Here is a 23043-nt window from a genome sequence, read left to right as displayed (position 1 = left end):
TGTGGGGTGGGGGGGTGGGGGGGGGGTTGATTTATGCTGTTTAGATCTTATCTACATTTACATTTTTCAAATACACCATTAATTTACATAAGAAAATATGCAAATTTATGTTAATTTTGCTAGTAAAAACCTACACTTCTATTAGTTTAAACATGAAGAAAATATGAGAATGTGTCATGTATTGGGTGCAGATTGCTGCCATCTGGTGCAAAAAAAAAAAAAAAAGATTACATGACTTGAAAATCATGTCAAAAATAACCAGTAGATAATCAATCGACTCAGATGAAGTATTGCATGTTTATTAAAGAAACAAAATTGATTTCGGTCAAAAATGACCGAACTGTGCACAAGGGTTAAAATGGGCTTCATTTTCTCTCAGTCAGATATACAGTACTTTCTTATTTCTTTATTTTGTTTTTGTGCTCAAATATGACTCAGACATGTTCTTGACAGGTTTTGTGAAATTTTCTCAAAACACTCTTAAATCCGCTAATGGCTTTCTGATGTGTGTTTTGTGTCTTTAGAGGCGGGCACTTCAGCTCAATGTGACCCTCTGCAGGATAAGGCAGGAATTATTTGGGACAGCATCTGTTTCACGTTCCTCCTGCTGCAGCGACGTGTCTTTATGAGCTATTACTTCCTCCATGTGGTCGCAGACATTCGCGCAGGACAGATACTCGCGTCTCGGTACAACGTGCTTGCATACACACACAAATGTTTCTTATAGCAGCTGCAGAAAAAGTATGTAAACCTTTTGGATTTACCTGGATTTTACAGAAACTGGTTGGAAAATTTAGTCTGATCTTCTTGTAAGGCTCAAAAACAGACAAACACATTCTGCCAAAACTAATAACAACAAACAATGGTACGTTTTTTATGTCTTTATTGAACACACCTTTTAAACATGTCATTGGGTGATTCTCATGAAACTTGTCAAGGGAATGTCCTGGTTATATTAGCTCCATATCAATAATAAAAAAAATTATCTTTACTGGAACCTGTCCAGATGTTTTACTTTTACTATTCTACTATTTTTTTAAATCAGATGAAAAGAAAGGCAGTACCAAGGGGGAACTACTGTGATGTATAAATACTTTTCAATAATATATCATTTCTTCACACTACAGTAATAAGAAGTCATAACAAACATCTTTTTTTGCATTGCATATTGAGAATTGAACTGTCATGCAAATAATGTCACAATATAAAAACTCTCAATGGCCTTAAAAATAGGCTTCATTCTCTATGTGCAAAATATAATTTCTTATTTGTTTTCTTTTGATTTTGGAGTAAAATAGGACAAGGACATTTTCTTGACAGGTTTTGTGAGAAACATTTGAGACATTAAAAAGATCTCATTGGCCTAGCAATTGATATTTGAATTTTCGTCGAATTTAAGATAAAAATGCACATTCGATTGCTAAAATGAGCGTTCGAATTTTGGATGTATGCCAAACACTGATGTTGACTTATTCTTGGGCCAAATAAAATTTGAATTTTGTTTCTCAGCCCTGTTGACAGTCCTAAAGCAAGTGTCTGCTGAGATTAATATAATGCAGTATGTAGTGTAGTTTGAGAGTGTAGTAAATGTAAATATAGAGTAGTTGAGTGTTGATTGTAAGGATGTTTCTTTCACAGAGGAGCGGAGCTGTTCCAGGCGAGTATTGTGAAGGCCGTGAGAGCTCGTCTAGAGGAAGAAAAGAGATCCATGGAGCAACTTAAAAGACAGTGAGAAACATCCTTATCATTTATACTATATGATCTTTATGTGTGTCTTTTTAGGCATCCAAGCACCGAAGGACTTTGATTTTGAGTTTTTTGAAAAACCTACTTTTTCCAACTCCTAGACCACTGGTCTGATTCGCATCAAAATGAATCTAGAGACTCGCATGACAAAAAGTTATCAGAAGAATTTTGATGCGTCAAATCGTTCAGATGAAACAGGTTGATAGGTAATTGGCTTATATCTTCTTAACGATTAGACGAATCAAAATTCTTTGGATAACTTTTTGTCTCTAGGTGATACATGTAAAATTCTGTGCAAATCCTCCTCCAGGAGGAGTCCGAAAAAGTATGTTTTCCGGAAAACTTAAAATGGTGTATAGAAATGAAATCGGCTATATTCGCTTTTTTTCGCTAGTCCTTGTAAGTCTGCAAACACCACATCTACAAAGTAACTATACGTAGAGTATATAGTAATGAAATTACTTTTGCCCCTGACAGATCTGTTCTTAGATCTGCTTTTTATATATATATATATATATATATATAAAAAAAATATTTTTCCTAAAAATTGACGTCCACATATGTGAACAGCGGGACTAAGTTGTGACATTTATAATACCAAGCTATAGAAAGTCAAATGTTAATCTTTCTATATTCTATCTAACTTTTGGTCGGATTTTAGGAGTGAATGCACTTAGCTGCATAGAGAGCTATAGGATGCTCCCTTTCTCCTATGTATGCATTTACTAATGTTAATGAATAGAGCCGTTTTGTACAGTGACAACAAAATAAAAAATAACCAAATTTATATTAAAATGAAGTAACCCCGAAATAACCCACAGATGTGTTCATGTTGAAATGTATTCAAAATAACTAACAATTTTTTCAACTTTTGAGGGAATAATGTCCCAAAATCCACGTATGTGGACATCATGTTTATCAGCACACTGCCCCGCAAAAAATGAATGAATTTTTTAAAGCGGCATATCAAACGAAACTAGAGACTCTACTCTTTACAACCAAACAGGTTTCAATTAAAAAAAAACATAGAGGTTTCTTACCAGAGGCACTTATGTTCGCTCTGCGCCCGTAGAAGCACTTCATGGAAATCAATGTCATGTTGTTGTGTCATGTGACTCGGTGCACCAGAAGTTTAACTCTTAAATGACAGTCTAGAGTCTTGTGAACAGTTTTCAGTCAGTTTAAATTAATTTAAATTATGTGTTGCGTATAGCAAAGCCAAAATACAACGTCCACATATGTGGACGCGGGTTCGCACGAGGTTAAAACTAGAAAAGAGGCATAGGGGTAACAAAAAATTAACTTGTTTTCCCTTTGAATTAAGTTCAGAAAATGTGAAAATCTAATTTAAAATGAAGCTACTTTGAAAAGCAAGCTACTAGCTACTTTTAACTTAAAGTGGTTAAACTACAGTCAAGTTACTTATTTAAAAAGTAGTTAGCCACACTACAAGTTATTAACAAAAACGAACTACATTGAAGCTATTTAAATAATTTTTTTTAAATAAATAACAATCAGATTATATTGTTTAATAAAGTTCTGTTTGCACAATTTAATAATATCACCTGATATATATTTAATTGGGGTGACATTAAATGGAACGGATCCACTTTATATTAGGTGTCTTTAACTACTATGTACTTAAGCATGTTATACAATGTAACTATTATGTACGTACTGTGCATGTTTTTGCATTGTACTTACATTTAAAGTACTTGCATATATTTACATCTGTAGTTAGACTTTTAACCTTACCCCTAACCCTACCCCTCAACCTACCCATACCTCAACCTCAGTAGCAGCTTATGTGAATTTTGTGAGAATTTTGCAGAACAACATGTCATTACACAGTAAATAAATTGTATTGTATGTATTTTAATGTTAGTACATAGTAGTTAAAGACACCTAATATAAATTGAGACCGATAAACAGCAGCAATTAACTTAATTTTTCACTTAAAAATAAAACATCATAAACCTTTTAAGACTGCACAGGGTTCAAGTGAATTAGTGAATCAGTTATGTGAACTAGTTCATTTACATGAACCGTCTGAATGAACTAGCTTACTAAAATGAATTGGAGTTCCCAATGCTAAATTTAAGTAAATTGTTAATTTAACCTTGATATTCGTAAGAAGTTTTGCCAATGGTGGGTAAGGGACTGACTGAAAAGTCCACACATTGTGCTAAAACGTGCTAAAACTGTGGAGGGTGTGGTAAGGGACCACCTGAAAACATCCCCCAGCATCCACCAATTACTTCATCATCATCATTGCTGCGTTTTCAATACTATGTATCAAATGTAGCGTTTTGTGACGCTACACAATGGAAAAAGTTACACTATTGCGAACTCTATCTATAACTCTATTGGCTATGTTCATTTATCCGGCTTATATTACAAGAATCGACAAATTCATTTTGACACACTTGTGCTCATATATCCATGTGTGAGTGATTTCTCTGGTCATTATGAATGCGTTAATATAGGATGGACCGTATTAAGATGCGCCAGCAGAAGTTCAAGAGAGGAAAGGAGAAGATGCTCAGTTTGTCTCAGGAGTCGGGAGAAGGACAGAAACTCAGTCCACCTGACGGCGAGAACGATGATGATGATGGTATGATGTAAATCATGACAGTGTTAGAGTGTAAGTTTGATAGAACAGGGTCTTAATTAGAGGAACTTTACCATCAGAATGGGGAAAAAACAAAGTCAGTACTTTAAAAAGCAAATTACTCTTTAAATTCAGTACATGATAAAGCTACACAGCGGCCCTGAAAAGTTTTTAGACACTTGAAATGTGTGTGCATGTCTTTGTAATACTGTAAAAAAAAAGCTAAATATTAAAGGAAGTGGCATTTATTTTAAAGAAAGATAGCACAAGCAAACTTTCGCAAAAGACGTTTGTTAGGTTAGGGTTAGAGTAAGTGACTTTTTGGGGCCAATGTATCTCTATAACACACTTTATTAGATACCTAAGGATCATTTTGTCACTGTGGACAGAAAGTAGTGCTTTCATTAATATTCTGACGTTTCATTTGCAGAGAAAAAGAAAAATAAGGCGCCAAAAAAGCAGTGGTGGAGGCCGTGGGTTGACCATGCGTCCAGTAGGTTCCTCACATGTTCCTCTGCTCTGATTGCTCCTTGTGTCCTTGACCAGAAGTAAGAGGATTCCCAAACTGCACCTGTGCTCTGTTAAACCATTAAAACAACAGACACGCCCTCCAGACTTTAGACTTTTCTACATCTATTTAAGGCTGTGTACACATAGTTATTAACCATCAGTGTGAAGTACTTTAAAGGGGGTTATATCATGAGAAATCAGTTTACACGATGCTTATTTGCTGTCCTGGGTGATGTAATGAAAAGAAAGCAGGATAGATACTATTCCTAAACACCAAAAGAACTAATGACAAGAGTAAAACGTGATAAAGTCTGTCAAACATTGTGCTTTTTCTAGCTGTGTGTAGCTCCTGCCGCTCTGCAGATCCTTCTAAAGAATCCCAACGTTAGAAACGACAAGATCCCTGATCATTTCAGTCTGATCCGAACAGTTTGAGCGGCACATTTCAGCATATGTCACAATTTATTAAAAGCCTTAAATAGATCTATTCTGCTGTTGGAGGAAAAGTTTAATGTCTGGATGGTAGAGGCTTGTGGATGTATGAGCCGGTAAACAGAGCCGTGCTGTCGAGAATCACTCTGTTTTCTTTAAAATCCACTAAGAATAGTCAATCGATAGTGTGCTGTCTATATATATATATATATATTTACCCAAAATCTGTCATCATTTACTCACCCTCATGCCTTTCGAAACACATATGAGTTATGTCCGTCTGTGGAACTCAAAATAGTTAAAAGCACCAACCACATTGAAACTGTAATTTATAGTTAATCATAATGTATAATCAGCATATAACCATCATTTATAGTTAAACTACAGCCAAGAGAACCTTTTGAAAAAGTAATTAGCTAAGCTACAAGCTACTAAAAGAAAGATGCTAACTACTTTGAAATGAATTACATTATAACAATACTTTTACATTAGTAATGAATCTGTTAATGTTAATTGCAACATATACTAATACATTTTTAAAACTGAAAGTTTTATATGTTAACATTAATGAACGCATTATAAAATGCCAATGAACAGTTGTATTTTTAAAAATGAACAATAACCAAGACACCCCAAAAAATATTTTAGACTATTTTTAAGACTTATGCATTTCAATTTCATACCAAAATTCCATCAAATAGAATTTTGTTATGTTTAACATACAAGCGCTCCATTTTCATTGAATAATGTCTCTCTTAATATCCCTTCTGTTCTTTTCAGTTAGTTGTTCATCAAGAAGGAAAAAGAAGTATTCATTCTAGTCAGACATAGCGCAGTTGCGATAAAGAAATCATGCAACTCTTCTCTCGTTAATGTGCGCTCAATTGAAAAGCCCGTCTGTCAGAAGCTCGCTCCGAAGTGCCGGTTTTCTTAAAGAGACAGTAGCATTTTAATGCTTGTCAAACAAATGAATGTAAACTCAATGTAAAATATTTGCAAATAGTAAAAATTATTTCAGACAGTGACAGCTCATCATTAATAATATATGCAATCATGTTAATTGATTAAAAATGTATACATCTAAAATAATTTATACATTTTTTAAAAGCTACAATGTGAAAAGCTACAATTCTAAATATATATATATATATATATATTAGGGCTGTCAGTCAATTAATTACAAGGTGTAATTAATTGACTGACAGCCCTAATATATAATATATAATTAATAAATTGCATATATAAATATTTGCGAAGAAAGACCCTCAAATAACAATAATTCAACTAACAATAATTATAAATAGTTATATTTAAATAATTACAAATAATATATATAAATAAAAATGATAAAGAAAATATAAGATAAAATAAATTTAAAAACCAGTTTAGAACAATAAATAGGAATAAAAAGTAATAAAATACATTTTAAAAAGTAACAATTATTAAAATGAATAAAAAAAGAAAAAGACTACAGAAATACATGGCATGAATGGCATAAATGGCCATTAATAAACATACCATTATTAGGCCCCTGTGTCAAGTTTAACGTGTTTTAATACTTACACCCTGTCTACACCGAGCACGTCCGTTGATGCTACACGATGCAACGCAACGCACCGCAGTGGCTTGAAGCTGTCTACAATGGATGCGTCAACATGAACGTTCTAATCTATTTACAGGTGCATCTCAATAAATTAGAATGTCGTGGAAAAGTTCATTTATTTCAGTAATTCAACTCAAATTGTGAAACTCGTGTATTAAATAAATTCAGTGCACACAAACTGAAGTAGTTTAAGTCTTTGGTTCTTTTAATTGTGATGATTTTGGCTCACATTTAACAAAAACCCACCAATTCACTATCTCAAAAAATTAGAATACATCATAAGACCAATAAAAAAAACATTTTTAGTGAATTGTTGGCCTTCTGGAAAGTATGTTCATTTACTGTATATGTACTCAATACTTGGTAGGGGCTCCTTTTTCTTTAATTACTGCCTCAATTCGGTGTGGCATGGAGGTGATCAGTTTGTGGCACTGCTGAGAGGGTATGGAAGCCCAGGTTTCTTTGACAGTGGCCTTCAGCTCATCTGCATTTTTTGGTCTCTTGTTTCTCATTTTCCTCTTGACAATACCCCATAGATTCTCTATGGGGTTCAGGTCTGGTGAGTTTGCTGGCCAGTCAAGCACACCAACACCATGGTCATTTAACCAACTTTTGGTGCTTTTGGCAGTGTGGGCAGGTGCCAAATCCTGCTGGAAAATTAAATCAGCATCTTTAAAAAGCTGGTCAGCAGAAGGAAGCATAAAGTGCTCCAACATTTCTTGGTAAATGGGTGCAGTGACTTTGGTTTTCAAAAAACACAATGGACCAACACCAGCAGATGACATTGCACCCCAAATCATCACAGACTGTGGAAACTTAACACTGGACTTCAAGCAACTTGGGCTATGAGCTTCTCCACCCTTCCTCCAGACTCTAGGACCTTGGTTTCCAAATGAAATACAAAACTTGCTCTGATCTGAAAAGAGGACTTTGGACCACTGGGCAACAGTCCAGTTCTTCTTCTCCTTAGCCCAGGTAAGACGACTCTGATGTTGTCTGTGGTTCAGGAGTGGCTTAACAAGAGGAATACAACAACTGTAGCCAAATTCCTTGACACGTCTGTGTGTGGTGGCTCTTGATGCCTTGACCCCAGCCTCAGTCCATTCCTTGTGAAGTTCACCCAAATTCTTGAATCGATTTTGCTTGACAATCGTCATAAGGCTGTGGTTCTCTCGGTTGGTTGTGCATCTTTTTCTTCAACACTTTTTCCTTCCACTCAACTTTCTGTTAACATGCTTGGATACAGCACTCTGTGGACAGCCAGCTTCTTTGGCAATGAATGTTTGTGGCTTACCCTCCTTGTGAAGGGTGTCAATGATTGTCTTCTGGACAACTGTCAGATCAGCAGTCTTCCCCATGATTGTGTAGCCTAGTGAACCAAACTGAGAGACCATTTTGAAGGCTCAGGAAACCTTTGCAGGTGTTTTGAGTAGATTAGCTGACTGGCATGTCACCATATTCTAATTTTTTGAGATAGTGAATTGGTGGGTTTTTGTTAAATGTGAGCCAAAATCATCACAATTAAAAGAACCAAAGACTTAAACTACTTCAGTCTGTGTGCACTGAATTTATTTAATACACGAGTTTCACAATTTGAGTTGAATTACTGAAATAAATGAACTTTCCCACGACATTCTAATTTATTGAGATGCACCTGTATTTGTGTTGTTGGCAGTAGTAGCACCACCACATGCAGCGCAAAACGGAACGGGACACCCGTTTACTGTCGGCGCGTCAGACGCTCCACAATGGACGCTTCCAGTGCAGACAGCATCAATGATTCTAATGAGGTTCTGTTGGGGTTCTGACACGATGCGCCGCCCACGTCTGGTGTAGATAGGGTGTTAGAAAAACACGTCTTGAGATCCCTAAATTCGGATTTGCGCTTCATCAAGCTGTGTATGCAAGAAAGCATCCTCGTGTTGTTCTGTCTGCTGAAGAGTTGGTTTGTTCTCTGTATAAGCTGCTTGTTGCCTATACAGCTGAAGTTTCACTTACTGCCCCCTGGAGAAAACAGGTGGTACTTCTAGCTTGAACTGCTCAGGAATCTTCCTTACTACGGTCTGGGGACATGATTAATTGCGTTATTTTTTTTAATATGATTAATCGCACTGAATTAACGCATTATATCGACAGTCTTAATATATATATATATATATATATATATATATATATATATATATATATATATATATATTCTACATGTTCACATACTAGACATAGTGCATTATTTTTCCTCGCCGATTACCTCCTATCCATTTATTAATGGTCCATTCGTACCATGTTAGAATTACTGTAATTGCAAGTTTCCGTACATATTGTTCACTTCACTCGTAATATATGTTGGGAACTCAGAATCATATATAAGCTCTGAGTTCTTACTTCTGTGAAGTCCTTGAAGAGGAAAAATTTGTGTTGGAAAAAAGTATTTAAAAGTCCTTGATTGTCATTCAATGATGCCTGTATGAACCCTGAATTTTTTTTATTTTTTTTTTTACACTTTTTAAAATGTTGTTTAAAAAAAAAACTTTATTTTTATAAACTGTATTTTTTTATTACTTTTGCAATAAGAGCAGTATTTACCTGCTATAAAATTTGAGAATCTGGGTGATTGCATTAAACATGAACAGTTAAATTTACACAAAATACAACTGATATAACTGGATAACATCCTAATTTGCTTAATTAAGTTGAAAATATAATGATAAACAGCAGAAGTAGATATTTTGTTGCAAAAATGAAGACTTCTAAACAATCTGTACGTCCTCTAAAGCCATACAATTGCTTTTATGAATAGCAAGAATTTAAAAAATAGTGTACAAGATGTTTGGACTGCTTTTATGGTGCTTTTTTGTTGCTTTTAGAGCTTGACAGTCACTGGTCTTCACCCCCCAAACCCCCCCCCCACCATCACCAAATATTGTAGATGTTTTGAGTGACATGAGGGTGAGTAGATAATGACAGCATTGTAATTTTTGGGTGAACTATCCTTTGAAACCAAAGGATCCATCTCTTAATCTCTTCATCAACAAAGAAACGGCACGTCAAATCATCAAAAAGCAAAAGTAATACCGTCAAACTCATTGTTTTGGTATCATCTAAAAAATTAAGTGATATACAGTAAAGTATGGGTAAGATGGTATTTACTTTTTCATTTTTGATGTGCTGATCTCAGTTATCAGCACGATATTAAGACGCACGCAATATGCTCTAATTGTTTATAAAAAATAAACTTGCTATTTTAAGAAAATAGTTTAGATTTCAATCTTTGTTTTATATAGTGCTTGAATGCTGCTTGTTGTAAAATAGAACTTGCCTAACAAAAAAGTACAGTGATGGTATCAGATGGTAATAGCATTGTACGTGATTAAATAACGAGTATTTTACACGTACTTAAAAGAATACAATGGTATTACCATTCTGGTCATGCCCCCATAAAACATGACATTACAAAGATACCATGTCCATGGAAATACCATGGTACTTTTTTGGAAAGGTTTCATGAAGAGATGCATTCTAGTCACTATTTAAAATATAACATTTGAGATCTTTAATTTTGGCTTTACAGCATCAAAATCATTCCCTTAAATACTAAAATGTTTTCCCAGCATCCTCTCCTGCTCTTCCCCTCCATCGTGGCTCTTCTGTTCAAGGACACAAGGCAGTTTTTACATATTCCAATTATGTGACTGTGAAACTGCGGACACAGAGGTTGTTTTAATGGAAATTGCATTATACAAATGACTAACTACAACTCCTAGATCTACAAAAGTTATTGCAGTTATACATTCAGTTTGTTTTGATGTATGTAAAATTGTATATTGAAGTATTAATGTTCTATAGTCATTGGTTTAACGATTAATGCATTTGAATCTGTTTTATTCTAGATAGATTGTCCTAAAGCTTTTCTGCATCATGAGTTTTCATTGCTCATTATGCTAATGTGTTATATTTGTTATATTTGACTGTATGATTTTCAGATGTATTGCACTTATTGCATTAATGAGATTTAGGGTAAGTTTGGTTAACTGATTTATTGAGATTTGCAGAGCCTTTCAGAGAAAGTGGTAATTAAGGAATTAAGGACAAACACTTTTGGCCCTAAGTGAAGGTTTAATATATGCATGATTCTTCAATTAGAGGCACTTTTATCTATTTGAAATCTTGAAAACAAAACTTTGTCTAATTATGATTAATCTATGTCGTGTAGATCGGTTTGGTGATGAAACCTTTCAGCTGACATTTCTCATTTCCATGTCAAACAAATCTAAAAATGTTGCAAAGTTAACTTTTTGTGCTCCAAATTGCTTGTCATGACATTAATAATCCTTTGTTATAAAATACTTACAGATTGAACACATAAAATACCAAATTAATTCCAGATTTGTTTTTAATTTTTTTTAGTCATACTTTGCAATAAGGTTGTATTTGTTGACATCAGTTAACCCAAAACTAACATGAACTAACAGTGAATAATACTTTTAAAGGATTTTATCATCTACATATACTAATATATATATATATATATATATATATATATATATATATATATATATATATATATATATATATATATATATAAATCAGATAATTATAATGCAATACATTATTGTGGCAGATGAGTTAAGCATTGATAAGACTAAACAAAAATTGGCTTTAGAATCCAATATATTGATTTTTTCCATATTATTGAACATAAGACTTTTATTGGCCTACAGTTCACAGCAATCCATTTTGCAACTGAATTCATCAGTCTGTCCGAGGTTGAGTTATTATAAGGACACGTTCTCTAATCCCCCATATGCATCATTTGTTGTGTGCTGTTTTGTAATGTTTTTCACCTGATTGCTACTCTTATAATATTCTTTGCACTAAACATTCTTGTCCGTTCGTCCCTCAGTGGTTAGAAGTGGTGATTATTACCTGTTTGAAACTGACAGTGAAGAGGAAGAGGAAGAGGAGGAGAAAAAAGACGAAGAACCTCCTAAGAAATCAGCCTTTCAGGTGAGGGCACCGCTGCTAGTCTGCAGCACCATTCAGAGGAGAACAAAACATTGTCTGGAGCACGCTTGTGTGCCGTTCAGAACTGAATTGAGAATGCATTTTGCATGCCTGTTCAATTCCTGAATTTGAATTGAGTGTGAATTGAGAAAGCAAACAGGATGCGTAATTGCAGTTTGAAATAAATTCACATAACTTCTGTACAGTATGTGTAGTTTATTAAAAATACGTGTTTGAAATGCCGTGCATATAAATTTGTATTTAATTTATTTAAGAACTTTTCTTTTATGGATCATGGTGGAAGATTTGTTCATTTTCCATATTGCTCTAATTTGTTCAAAATATTATTTATAAAATAGATTGTTTTGATGTCATTATTTATTTGCGTAAAGTTATCTGAAAACAATGTGGTGGTGCTCTTTGTCAAAATTCCATTTTGATTTGATGACTGTTAATTGTTTTGACAGTACTAAACCTAGTTTAGAGAACTATGTCAGTTATGAAAAATGTGTGGTCCCACTTTATATTAGGTGTCTTTAACTACTATCTACTAACATTAAAACACATACAGTAGAATGTATTTATTGTATAATGACATGTTGTTCTGCAAAATTCTCACAATATTCACATTTCCTGCTACTGAGTTTGAGGTGCGGGTAGGTTTAGGAGTAGGGTTAGGGGTAGGGTAAGAAAAAAAATCAATCGTCAATATATTAATAACTACAGTCTTTGACCAACACAAAATAGGTATCGTTTGAAAGCTTAGAAGCTCAACTTTCCAATGCATGCAGGCATTATGACCAAAACTGTACATATGCTTTGAAATGTGCAGACAAATCAGAAGTGTTCCGTTTTGATAATTTCTAAAAAAATATGTGATATTTTATGGTTTTCATTATTAGCGAAAATGCGGCATATAAGCAACACCAGCATAAATGTCAAAGACATATACTTAGCTATTACTCGCTATACTTTTGTCTGTGAGTAAAACAAATAGGTGACTAACAATGACTAAAGGTATGCATAGCATGGAGACATGATTTTAGTAATGAGATTTCACAGAATGAGTACCATTTGACTCATTGTGTCTGCGTCATTGAGTCTGTGTCGTGTATTTGGCGCCATCTCCTGGTGGCCATATGTAACATTGTGCTTCGTGTGGATTATCTAATGATCTATGCATCCAGTTACCTTGTGTGTTGGCTCATTTGAAAGATAATCACCTCCTCTAAGTAACTGTATGTGATATTTTATGTTCCGTTTATTTTTCATGAATTTCTAAGCGAAAATGTGGCATATAAGCAACACCAACATAATTGTCCAAGACATATACTTAGCTATTACTCGCTGTATTTTTGTCTGTGAGTAAACAACATGGGCTGGTTGTATTCTACTCTTTCAGAGCTTTCCAACAACATATGACACATGGCTATTTGATGAGTTTGATGTTTTTACTGATTGCAATAATATGTACAGTGCAATTTGTTTTTTCTAAATGATCAAAATGGAACACTTCTGATTTGTCTGCAAATTTCAAAGCACTTGATCAGTTTTCATCATAATGCCTACATGCATTGGAAAGTTGAGCTTCTAAGCTTTCAAACGATACCTATTTTGTGTTGGTCAAGACTGTATCTATGAATATTTTGACAATACATTTTGTTTTTCTCACGGGCCCATCCGAGCTTAAAGAGTTAAATGTTTGAATGATTTCAGGATTTTAATGCAGTGACTTTCGCAATCTCTCTCCTTGATTCTTTCCTCTCTCAGCGAGCCATCAGAAAGTTTGCTTCAGCCCTCGTGGCTTTACCCCGATCAATCATTAAACTGCCCAAAACTGTACTTCAGTATATTATCAGAGCGGCCAAGGTATCACCATGGTGAATGTGTCATCTGTGTTCTGTTGTCACATCTTTGTTCGTTAATAGTTGATATATCGTGCATAATCGCCTTTCCATTCCATGTTGTTCCAAACAAATGTATGCTTATATATTTGGAGTTTATTTACAATAAAAAACTGAAATACTGACTCAAATGAATGGAATGGAAATGCTGGACCGCACTGTGATTTCAGTTGGTTTGCATTTTGCAGTGGTTTTGGGGAAGGTTTCTGAGGTCTTTCATTTTCTGTTTTCTTTTTATTTATACTTTAATTATATTATTGTTTTTTGCTTCTTAATTGTGTGGTTTGCTCCACCATTTTCTTAAAATTGTGTTGTAGAAATGACCACAAAAACATCACACCATTTTACATGAAACTTTTATACTCAAAGCTCAAATGATTCCATAAGTGGAGCAAAGCACATTTACTATCTTGAAAGATTTTTTTTACATTTTTTTTAATTGCATGAATTCAAACAACTTAATCATAAATATACAGGTATACACTCACATTGCTTATATTCAAATTGGCCTCAAGTTTGGAAAATTTGGAAGGCAATTAGTTGTTTGAATTCACTGTTGTGTATTCTGTGTGGAGGATAATGCTTGTTTATCCAGGGTTTGAGACAGAAACAGCCTCTTCAAGAGATAAAATACTAATTGAATACTAAGAAAATACTTTCTTGCTTTGCATATTTGGATAGATTTGAATCACAGATTAAATTTAGACTTATTTCCTGAAATGGCTGTATGTGCAACATGTTGTTGTATTGATATCATTGTCAAACACTTTATTCAAATACTACAAGAATAGATTAACTGATATTGGTGTTACTCCATAGTTTGTGTATCATGCCTGGATTACCAACTCTAAAACCGCCCTGAAAGAGAAAACCAAACGGACGCGCCGTTTTTGGAAGAGATACAGCCGTGACCACAGACATAGAAAAGACAAGAAAGAAGGTACATAAATCTCCTCTAATTATCTTTTTATCCTAAGAGAATATTGCCATACAAAGATATCTGCAATTACTATGTCAACACTGAAACTGAGAAAAATGGCCTCAAAGTTTTTTGATGTGTATTATCAAATTTTCACACTCATTTTTCTCTGAATCTGTGTAAAGTTGAGCAAATTGTTTGTGTGTGTGTGTGTGTGTGTGTGTAGGTCATGTGGAAATAGAGATCGGTGAAGAAGATCGCCAGAGTTCAGAGGAAGACAAAACGAATGGACCAGGTGCGTTCATTCATATGAACTTCATTATATATTGTTTCCTTTTGACAAAGAACTTCAGAAAAACCTCATAACTTCTACCTCTCACATCCTGTAGACAACATCATCAAGAGAGTTTTCAACATCATTAAGTTCACATGGGTTCTGTTTCTGACTACCATTGAGAGTGTGACCCGATGGCTGAACTCCATCTGCAGAGAATACATTGACATCTCCACCGTTCTGAGAATTGAACGCTGCATGCTCACCAGAGAAGTCAAAAAGGTTCTCAGCATACACTTTCACCTAAATATATATATATATATATATATATATATATATATATATATATATATATATATATACAGTATATAAATGTTGTTAGTATGCTATATCACTAAAGCCAAATCTGTGACTGAAATCCGTAGTCGACCGATATACAATATCTAGAGAACAGAGTGGCCGATGACAGATTGATATAATATCGATACATTTAATAGTGGTCAACCGATATGCCCCCCAGCCAATTGGGACACAGCTATCAGCTGATGTCAGCTTTCATCAGAAAAACAGTCCTGGCCGATATATCGGTCTTTCACTAAATGTAATACAATTTAGCAAATGATCAAAAATTCGCTGACATAAAATCTAAATGTTTCGCATTTTTTAAGCGAATTTCAAAAAATTTGACTAAAGAAAATATGAATCATTGCGCATTTCCATCCACTACGTCATGCGCATAATCTTGAGGGAGCCCACATTGTCATGATGGAGCAGCTGAACTTCGGGGAGAGTTTTATTTGCAGGATTGGAGCTACCTCGTTTTATTAAATGCTGCCAGGAGACGCTGCAGAATAAGTGTAATATCTGATATAATGAGGGCTGAAATAGCTGTGATGCCCATCTGCTGCCAGCTGCCGCATACCTGAGAGTGCTTGCTCTCAAAACTATTCTGGCGGATTGTGAGGACCCACTTTAAACACCAGCTGTGGGTTAAATGCTTCTGAATGCCAAGGGCTATGCACGAAGAATTGTGTGCCAAGGTCGGATCTTTCATTGGGCCACTCACATCAAGATATCACACACTCATAACACGTGCACGGATGGTCAAAACACGTCATCGTTTTGCGAATAAACTGTTTTCATTACCTTAATGTGCATTTTAACTAATGCAAAACTCTAGAAAATCCACCTCCTCCTAGTGCATTAAACTTTAAGCAAATTTTGAGAGTTTATTCACATATCAAACGTTTCCATTCAAAATGACTTATTCTGATATATCGGTTTGTCACTAATCCACCGATATACCTAGTCCATATATCGGTTTGTCACTAATCCATTATAATCTATATATTTTAGGGCAACGTGCCGTCCCGTGAGAGCATTCATGTGTACTATCAGAAGCAAATGAAACTGACGTCGTCTCGCGAGTCCGGTCTGGATCGGATCAGTGAAGAGGACTCTGGCTCACACAGAGAACGCCGTAGACGAGTCGGACACAGTATGGACTCCTTCGCTTCCAGAGACAGCATGTCCAGGTCTGAATCGGTTTGGGTTTTTTTTTTTTTTTTTTTTTTACAGACTCATGTAAAAATGTTTTTATGTTGTGCTGACCTAAAATGTTTAGTTCACATTAATATACAGTAAATGTATCATAGAGTAAAAAAGGTTCACATGATACAAAATTACAAAGATGTTTTACCTAAAAATTCCATAGTTGAATTAAAAATAAACACAAAGGAGTCAATTGTTGACATGCAGTAATAGTATAGAGCTTTGAACTAAATGTGGATGGCTTTTCTCAGATCATTTGTTTTGGTGAGAATTTGATGAGAAATGTTGGAGTTCATATTGAAATCTTCAAGACATTGTTGAGATCTTTTCTGAAACTCTATAGAAGACATGTTTGAGATTACAGGGGTCCTTTTCTCAGGAAAAATCTCAAATACTGCTGAGACTAAGGAAAAGAATCTCCATTTTTCATCCCATTACTGTCTAGGAGAAGCAATTGAGATATTAAAGAAATCTTGTTTAGGATTTTTCGTTTCTCCGGGACAGTACACACGTTGCCTGTCATTCATAAATAAAGCAACACTCAGTATGCTTACATTCATTTCGATTTCGATTTGGGTCGATTTCAGTCAGTAATAAAATCAGTCTTTTTTAAATTTCATGTAAACACTTTAGTCCAGACTGAAATCTTACCATTTTCTGTGAAGTCGGACTAACAGACCTAGGTAATATGATCCAGCGTGTATACACGATAACTGGATCGCAGTTGGCCCTCTGCGATGTTCACACGCTCTGAAAGACAAAGGTGACTTGCAATGTTCATTTAATACTTCCTCAGTAAACATCCTTCTTCAAATATTCAATTACGCATTGTGTCATATTTTGGACAGACAGATGAAGACCGTAGCTGGACTATGCAAAAACCCGCTGTAGTTCAATTATAACTGCGCATGCAAACACATTGAATGTTTCTTGTATCATTTTCATCTCATCTTTTTTACTGTTTTTTGTCCACTCATGTCATCTGTCCATTGATTAGCGCATACACGGAAGCCACCATGCTGTTTTCCCGCCAGTCCACCTTGGATGATTTGGACGACATGCCTCTGAATATTCCCAAAACCAGTGAACGTGCTCGGCCCAAACTGCGCAAAATGTACGGCTTGGACATGTCCAACTCCTCGGCGGACAGCGGAAGCAGCGCCATCTCCAGGTGCTGAGCTCATAATCATACCTTCATCCCATTCATCCTCACTCACCACACCCCTATCAGAATCCGTTCTTTTCGTTTTTCATTTCAAACTGTCGTATATTGTGTAGAAAGTGAAGAATGTTTACCACATGGAGAATACGTGTGACAGTCACTCAACTATCCTTTTAGTTGACGGTTTGTATCTCTCGGATTTGATTGGTTCATGTCTCATACATCAATGAAGGTCATACTATTGTTCTATGTTTTGTGATTTAAACCATGTATTATGTGTAATCACTAAAAAACATTCCAGCTTACTTTTATTTACACGTCTAAGCCAATTTGTACTCATATTCGGCATATCATTTTGATCAATTTTGGATAAAAATTCAACAGAATTTGGGCTGAAAATGGGATATTGATGTTCCACATGTCACTAAAATAGTTGCCAAGCAGATGGACTAATTAGCAAAGTTTCTGATGTCACAATTTTCTTCAGACCAGATGGTCAAACTGGCTTTAGATGAACATTTTACACTAAGAGAAAGGCTAGCCCTTCATAACATCACAGTTTTCCAACATACAAGTTTGTCATTTCTAATAATGGTTTACAGGCGGCACGGCAATGCATGATATCATTTTCTATAAACAGAATAATCTAAATTTGCAACAACATCCTACAGTCCAAGTTTTCATGACATTATGGACACTAGAAACAAAATTTGGACTGAAAAAGTTTTCAAAGATGGTATACCAATCGTACTTTTATCGTTAGTCCACATCAACTCATTTCTGTTTCCTGTTTGCATTGTTTTTGTGGTTTTGTTTCCAGTGAAGCCACACAATGTGTCACGCTGTTCTCACGGCAAGGAACCGATGACACGATAGATGAGGTTGAGGACAGGCAAGACCAAATGAATGTTGACAAACTGGAAGTGAAGGAGGAAGGGACAGATTTGAAATGCCAACCAAGTGAGGATAAACCTGAAGATGAAGTTAGAGAGGAAGTGACTCAGGAAGTAGCTGAGAAAACAACTGAGGAAGTGCCTCAGGAAGTAACTGAGGAAGTGACAGAGGAAGTGCCTCAGGACGTAACCGAGGAAGTGACAGAGGAAGTTCCCCAGGAAGTAACTGAGGAAGTGCCCCAGGAAGTAACTGAGGAAGTGACAAAGGAAGTGCCTCAGGAAGTAACTGAGAAAGTGACAGAGGAAGTGCCTCAGGAAGTGACTGAGGGAAGTGCTTGGGGTCCAGGAGAAGTAGAAGAAGCAGATAAAGATGTTTGGGTCTCTCAATGTGAATGTGAGGAAAAGCAGTTTGCTACTGATGATGAGAAGGGTGAACCTACTCTCCAACGGGATGATGGCGAGTCTTCTGGACCAGAGAATGTGCAAAGAGATCCGTCAAGCGGGCAACTTTTTACCCCAGATACAGACTTCCCCAACACATCAGACGCAGACGTGCCACCCAGCTACAGCAAGGCCGTGAGCTTTGACAGGCTGTCTGTGAGCTCAGACGAAAGTGACAGTGACAAACGGCTGATGGTGATGACCCCTGACAGCAGATCTGACCTGGACGACTCTCTGCTACCCTCTATGACCACCGAGCTTACCGCCAGCGAACTGCTACTTAACAAGTAAGTAGTGTAATGCATGTGCAACATGTGACAAATCCAAAATAATTTATCGGCATTAATTTTGTGTGCCACCATGAATCAGAGGTAAAACAAAGTAAGCACCTGAGCATCAGACTGTTTAAAACTTTCACATTACGATCGGTTGTCATTACTGATAGGGATATAGATTAATTTAAGCATCTTTGATTTGCCATGCTGTTTCATTGCTCAACAAAAATGTCTTGGATTGGTTAGAATACTCAATCACTGCAAAAACACATTGTAAATAGAAACCTTTGAATCAACAAGAGTAAACAGGACTAAAATCTTAATTGTCTACAATCGGCAGTTTTCACGATTAATCGCAGCAGCCGTAATAGTCGTCTCAATAAATTTTTCGATTAATTGTGCAGCCCTAGTATGCAGTGATGATTTGAGCTCTGCAAAAATTCACCTTGTGTGGAAGTAATTAGGGGTGATGCATTTCTTTTAATTGTTTGTTTTCTTCTTCTAATTATTATTATTCTGTCTGGGAGTCAAGTCAATGGTAGCCCATAGTACTCTTTGTAGGAAACTTGCTAAATTTGGCAAACAAATACAGGCCAATTTTAACATCTCTCATGGCACATTTGGGGTCCCTAACTCAAACCCTCTAGCGCCACCAACAGTTCAATATTGCACATACGTGGGGGCCTGGGTACCTCAGCGAGTAAAGATGCTGACTACCACCTCTGGAGTTCGCGTGTTCGAATCCCAGGGCATGCTGAGTGACTCCAGCCAGGTCTCCTAAGCAACCAAATTGGCCAGTTGCTAGGGAGGGTAGAGTCACATGGGGTAACCTCCTCATGGTCGCTATAATGTGGTTCGCTCTCGGTGGGGCGCGTAGTGAGTTGTGCGTGGATGCCACGGTGGATGGCGTGAAGCCTCCACATGGTCTATGTCTCCGATGTAACGCGCTCTACATGCTACGTGTTAAGATGCACGGATTGAGGCTCTCAGACGCAACTGAGATTCGTCCTCCGTCACCCGGATTGAGGCGATACACTACGCCACCACGAGGACTTAGAGTGCATTGGGAATTGGGCATTCCAAATTGGGGAGAAAAAGGGGAGAAAAATTTTTTTTTGCACATACGTTTCGACCTACAACTATAAAATGTTGCATCATTTTAAAGCTCCACCAAGGGCCAGTCAACCCATTAGGCGACATATGCGAGCACCTAGGACGGCATTGCTTCGGGGCGGCGATCTACCGAGCAAATTTTAGCATGTGTGCAATCTGTGCCAGACAAAATGCACCCTGTGCGTTCCAATAACGTGTTGTGGTGCCCCCCACGGAATATATAGCCCATGTACTAAATGCCTTACTACCATACTACACTTACTGTTTCTGTTATATCTGTGTTTGGCAAAAACAGTGAGAGGAGTATGGATAGTATGCCATAGTGAACACGGCCATAGGCTCACAAGCTCGGGGCTCATGAATCAGAGCGATGCATGAAATAATCACTCTTTTGAGTCGGTTCTTCTCAATAAATTTGTCTAACGTGCTGGCTGAATCATTTGAAGCGCTTTGTCATGCGGTAAAACAGTAACAGGATGCTTTAGAAGACAAAAACAACTCTGAATGAAGTTGAAGTGGATATTTACTTAAAATTCATTGAAACAAAACCTGCAGCTGCATTCAATCGTCATGTGCGAGTGCAGTTGATTGTCTACTGCAGGTAAAGACATTTTCTAAATAAAAGTGTATCAAAATACTAACATTACATAAAAGCACTTAAAAGTAACAAAAATTACCATGCCAATACCATGTTTACTGGACATGTTTCTTGGAGTAGCCTACAATATAAATACCATGATATATTATACAAATTAAATACCAAGGTTTTACCATATTGTACCATCACTGTACCATGGTACTGCCACAGCAGGCTTTTGAGAAAGATAAGATAACTTTGATAAACTTCATTTTGTGCTGTGTAATGTGAAAAGGTGTCAATACATTTTTAGTCCATAGTTTCATTAATGCTACACAATATATATAGGCTACTAAAGAAAATGTTCAAATGATGCTCCTAAAATCACCAGAAATTAATGCTTTGGTGCTGTTTTTGAAAATAAATAAATAAATAAAAATAATACAAAATAAATAAATAAATACAAATCTCCCGGGAGAGCATGCCCCCAGACCCCCCTACATCATGGTACAATAGATTGTGTACTTGATGGGCCCCAGACTCCCTAGTAATGATGAAAGCCTATAAATGTCCCTGCTGTGAAATATACTGTATAATGTGTATAGCTCTTTAGAGCTGTGCATCTTGGCTTTTTTCTTTTTCTTTCTTTCTTTCTTTCTTTCTTTTTCTTTTTCTTTTTTTGAACATCTTAGACCACTTGGTTTGATGCCTACTTAAGAAGCCATAACATGCAGAAGGGTCTCGCCTAGGGTGCCAAATGGGGTAGGACTGGCACTGGCTCCACCCACTAGATTATCCACCATTTTAAATTTTCTGAAAAAATAACTTTTTGGAACTCATCCTAGGTTGTACGTCCGATTCGCATGAAATTTGGCATTTATCATCTAGGGATACTTCTGACAAAAATGTATAAAAAGATGTTTGATGGGCCAAACCATTCTCGTATAATGCTTAAACAAATTCGACAGTATGCACGCCAGAGAGCTTGTGAAGCATAGCGCAACCTACTGGTCAAGAGATATGAAACATTTCTATTTTTGCTTCAAAGTATAGTTGAATAGTTTGGCCTAAAGTCATGAGACTGGCCTCTTTAGATTCCTTGGCATATACAGAGTCAAATAATACCCAGTGTTCCTAGGTCAGCTATATTGGGCATCTGCCATTTTGAATTTTGTCATAAATTGCTGTATTTTAAAAACTTAATGGCACATCATTACGAATCTTGGTAGGTGTCATCAGCACAATGCCCTGATGGTACCTACATAGATTGGGGCCAGCACCACCTTGTGGTCAAAAGGTATAACGAAATGTTTAAAAATGCTTGTAAGGTTTGATTAATTCAGCATCATCCTGTGACTGCTCTCTTTAGATTCCTTGGGTCATGCCATTGGTGTGTTTTGCCTCATAATTGCTGCTTGCATCTATATTTAAATCTATATTTTCCTTTTAACTTTCCCATTGTTCATTCAGAATGTTCTATGATGAGGAACTGGAGAATTCCGAGCGTTTTTATAAATCCCAGCCATTGGGTCTACAGCTCTGCTATGCTCTCTATAACCTGCTGGTGGCACACTCTGAAATGGTCTGTTACCTGGTGATCATTCTGAATCATATGATCTCCGCATCCATGGCAACTCTTGTGTTGCCCATCCTTATCTTCCTGTGGGCGATGCTGTCAGTCCCTCGACCCAGCAAACGGTTCTGGATGACCGCCATCGTCTACACAGAGGTAAGGGTTGTTTTGGTAAATGCATTAAAAAATTATTACACTACCTTTTGGTTTAAACCAAACGGGATGTATTAGAGTGCAACAGTCTGGTTCTAGAAGTAAAAATCCCATTTATTTTCTCCTTCGGTGACATTAAAAGATGGTACATGTTTTTCTTGAAGCAAATGGTCCACAATCTTTTTTTTTTTTTATGTTAAAATCATGTTTAATAGCGGAATTCCCGGTGAAAAATGACACTACCCATGATCTTGAGAAGAAAGATCCTCCAATCAGAGAATTGCGCCAATTAATGCACGCCAAAA

The 23043-nt window shown here is 36.2% G+C and overlaps 1 protein-coding gene across 2 annotated transcripts in view; it reads left to right on the top strand.

The window, feature by feature from the left end:
• Positions 1 to 23043, top strand: part of LOC127442509 (piezo-type mechanosensitive ion channel component 2) — a 133213-nt gene that overhangs the window by 90682 nt on the left and 19488 nt on the right. For both annotated transcript variants that reach the window (XM_051700599.1, XM_051700600.1), the window contains 12 exons: positions 525 to 687; positions 1639 to 1728; positions 4233 to 4360; positions 4788 to 4850; positions 11803 to 11906; positions 14627 to 14747; positions 14953 to 15021; positions 15116 to 15282; positions 16357 to 16535; positions 17549 to 17722; positions 18534 to 19334; positions 22483 to 22741. In XM_051700599.1, the coding sequence (XP_051556559.1) occupies positions 525 to 687; positions 1639 to 1728; positions 4233 to 4360; positions 4788 to 4850; positions 11803 to 11906; positions 14627 to 14747; positions 14953 to 15021; positions 15116 to 15282; positions 16357 to 16535; positions 17549 to 17722; positions 18534 to 19334; positions 22483 to 22741 (2318 nt within the window). The remainder of the gene's footprint in view (positions 1 to 524; positions 688 to 1638; positions 1729 to 4232; positions 4361 to 4787; positions 4851 to 11802; positions 11907 to 14626; positions 14748 to 14952; positions 15022 to 15115; positions 15283 to 16356; positions 16536 to 17548; positions 17723 to 18533; positions 19335 to 22482; positions 22742 to 23043) is intronic.

Source organism: Myxocyprinus asiaticus, chromosome 6 (genome assembly GCF_019703515.2).
Source record: "Myxocyprinus asiaticus isolate MX2 ecotype Aquarium Trade chromosome 6, UBuf_Myxa_2, whole genome shotgun sequence".
Taxonomy (NCBI): Eukaryota; Metazoa; Chordata; class Actinopteri; order Cypriniformes; family Catostomidae; genus Myxocyprinus; species Myxocyprinus asiaticus.
The sequence above is the reverse complement of the archived record's forward strand: the minus strand, read 5'-3'. Positions and strand labels throughout refer to the sequence as shown.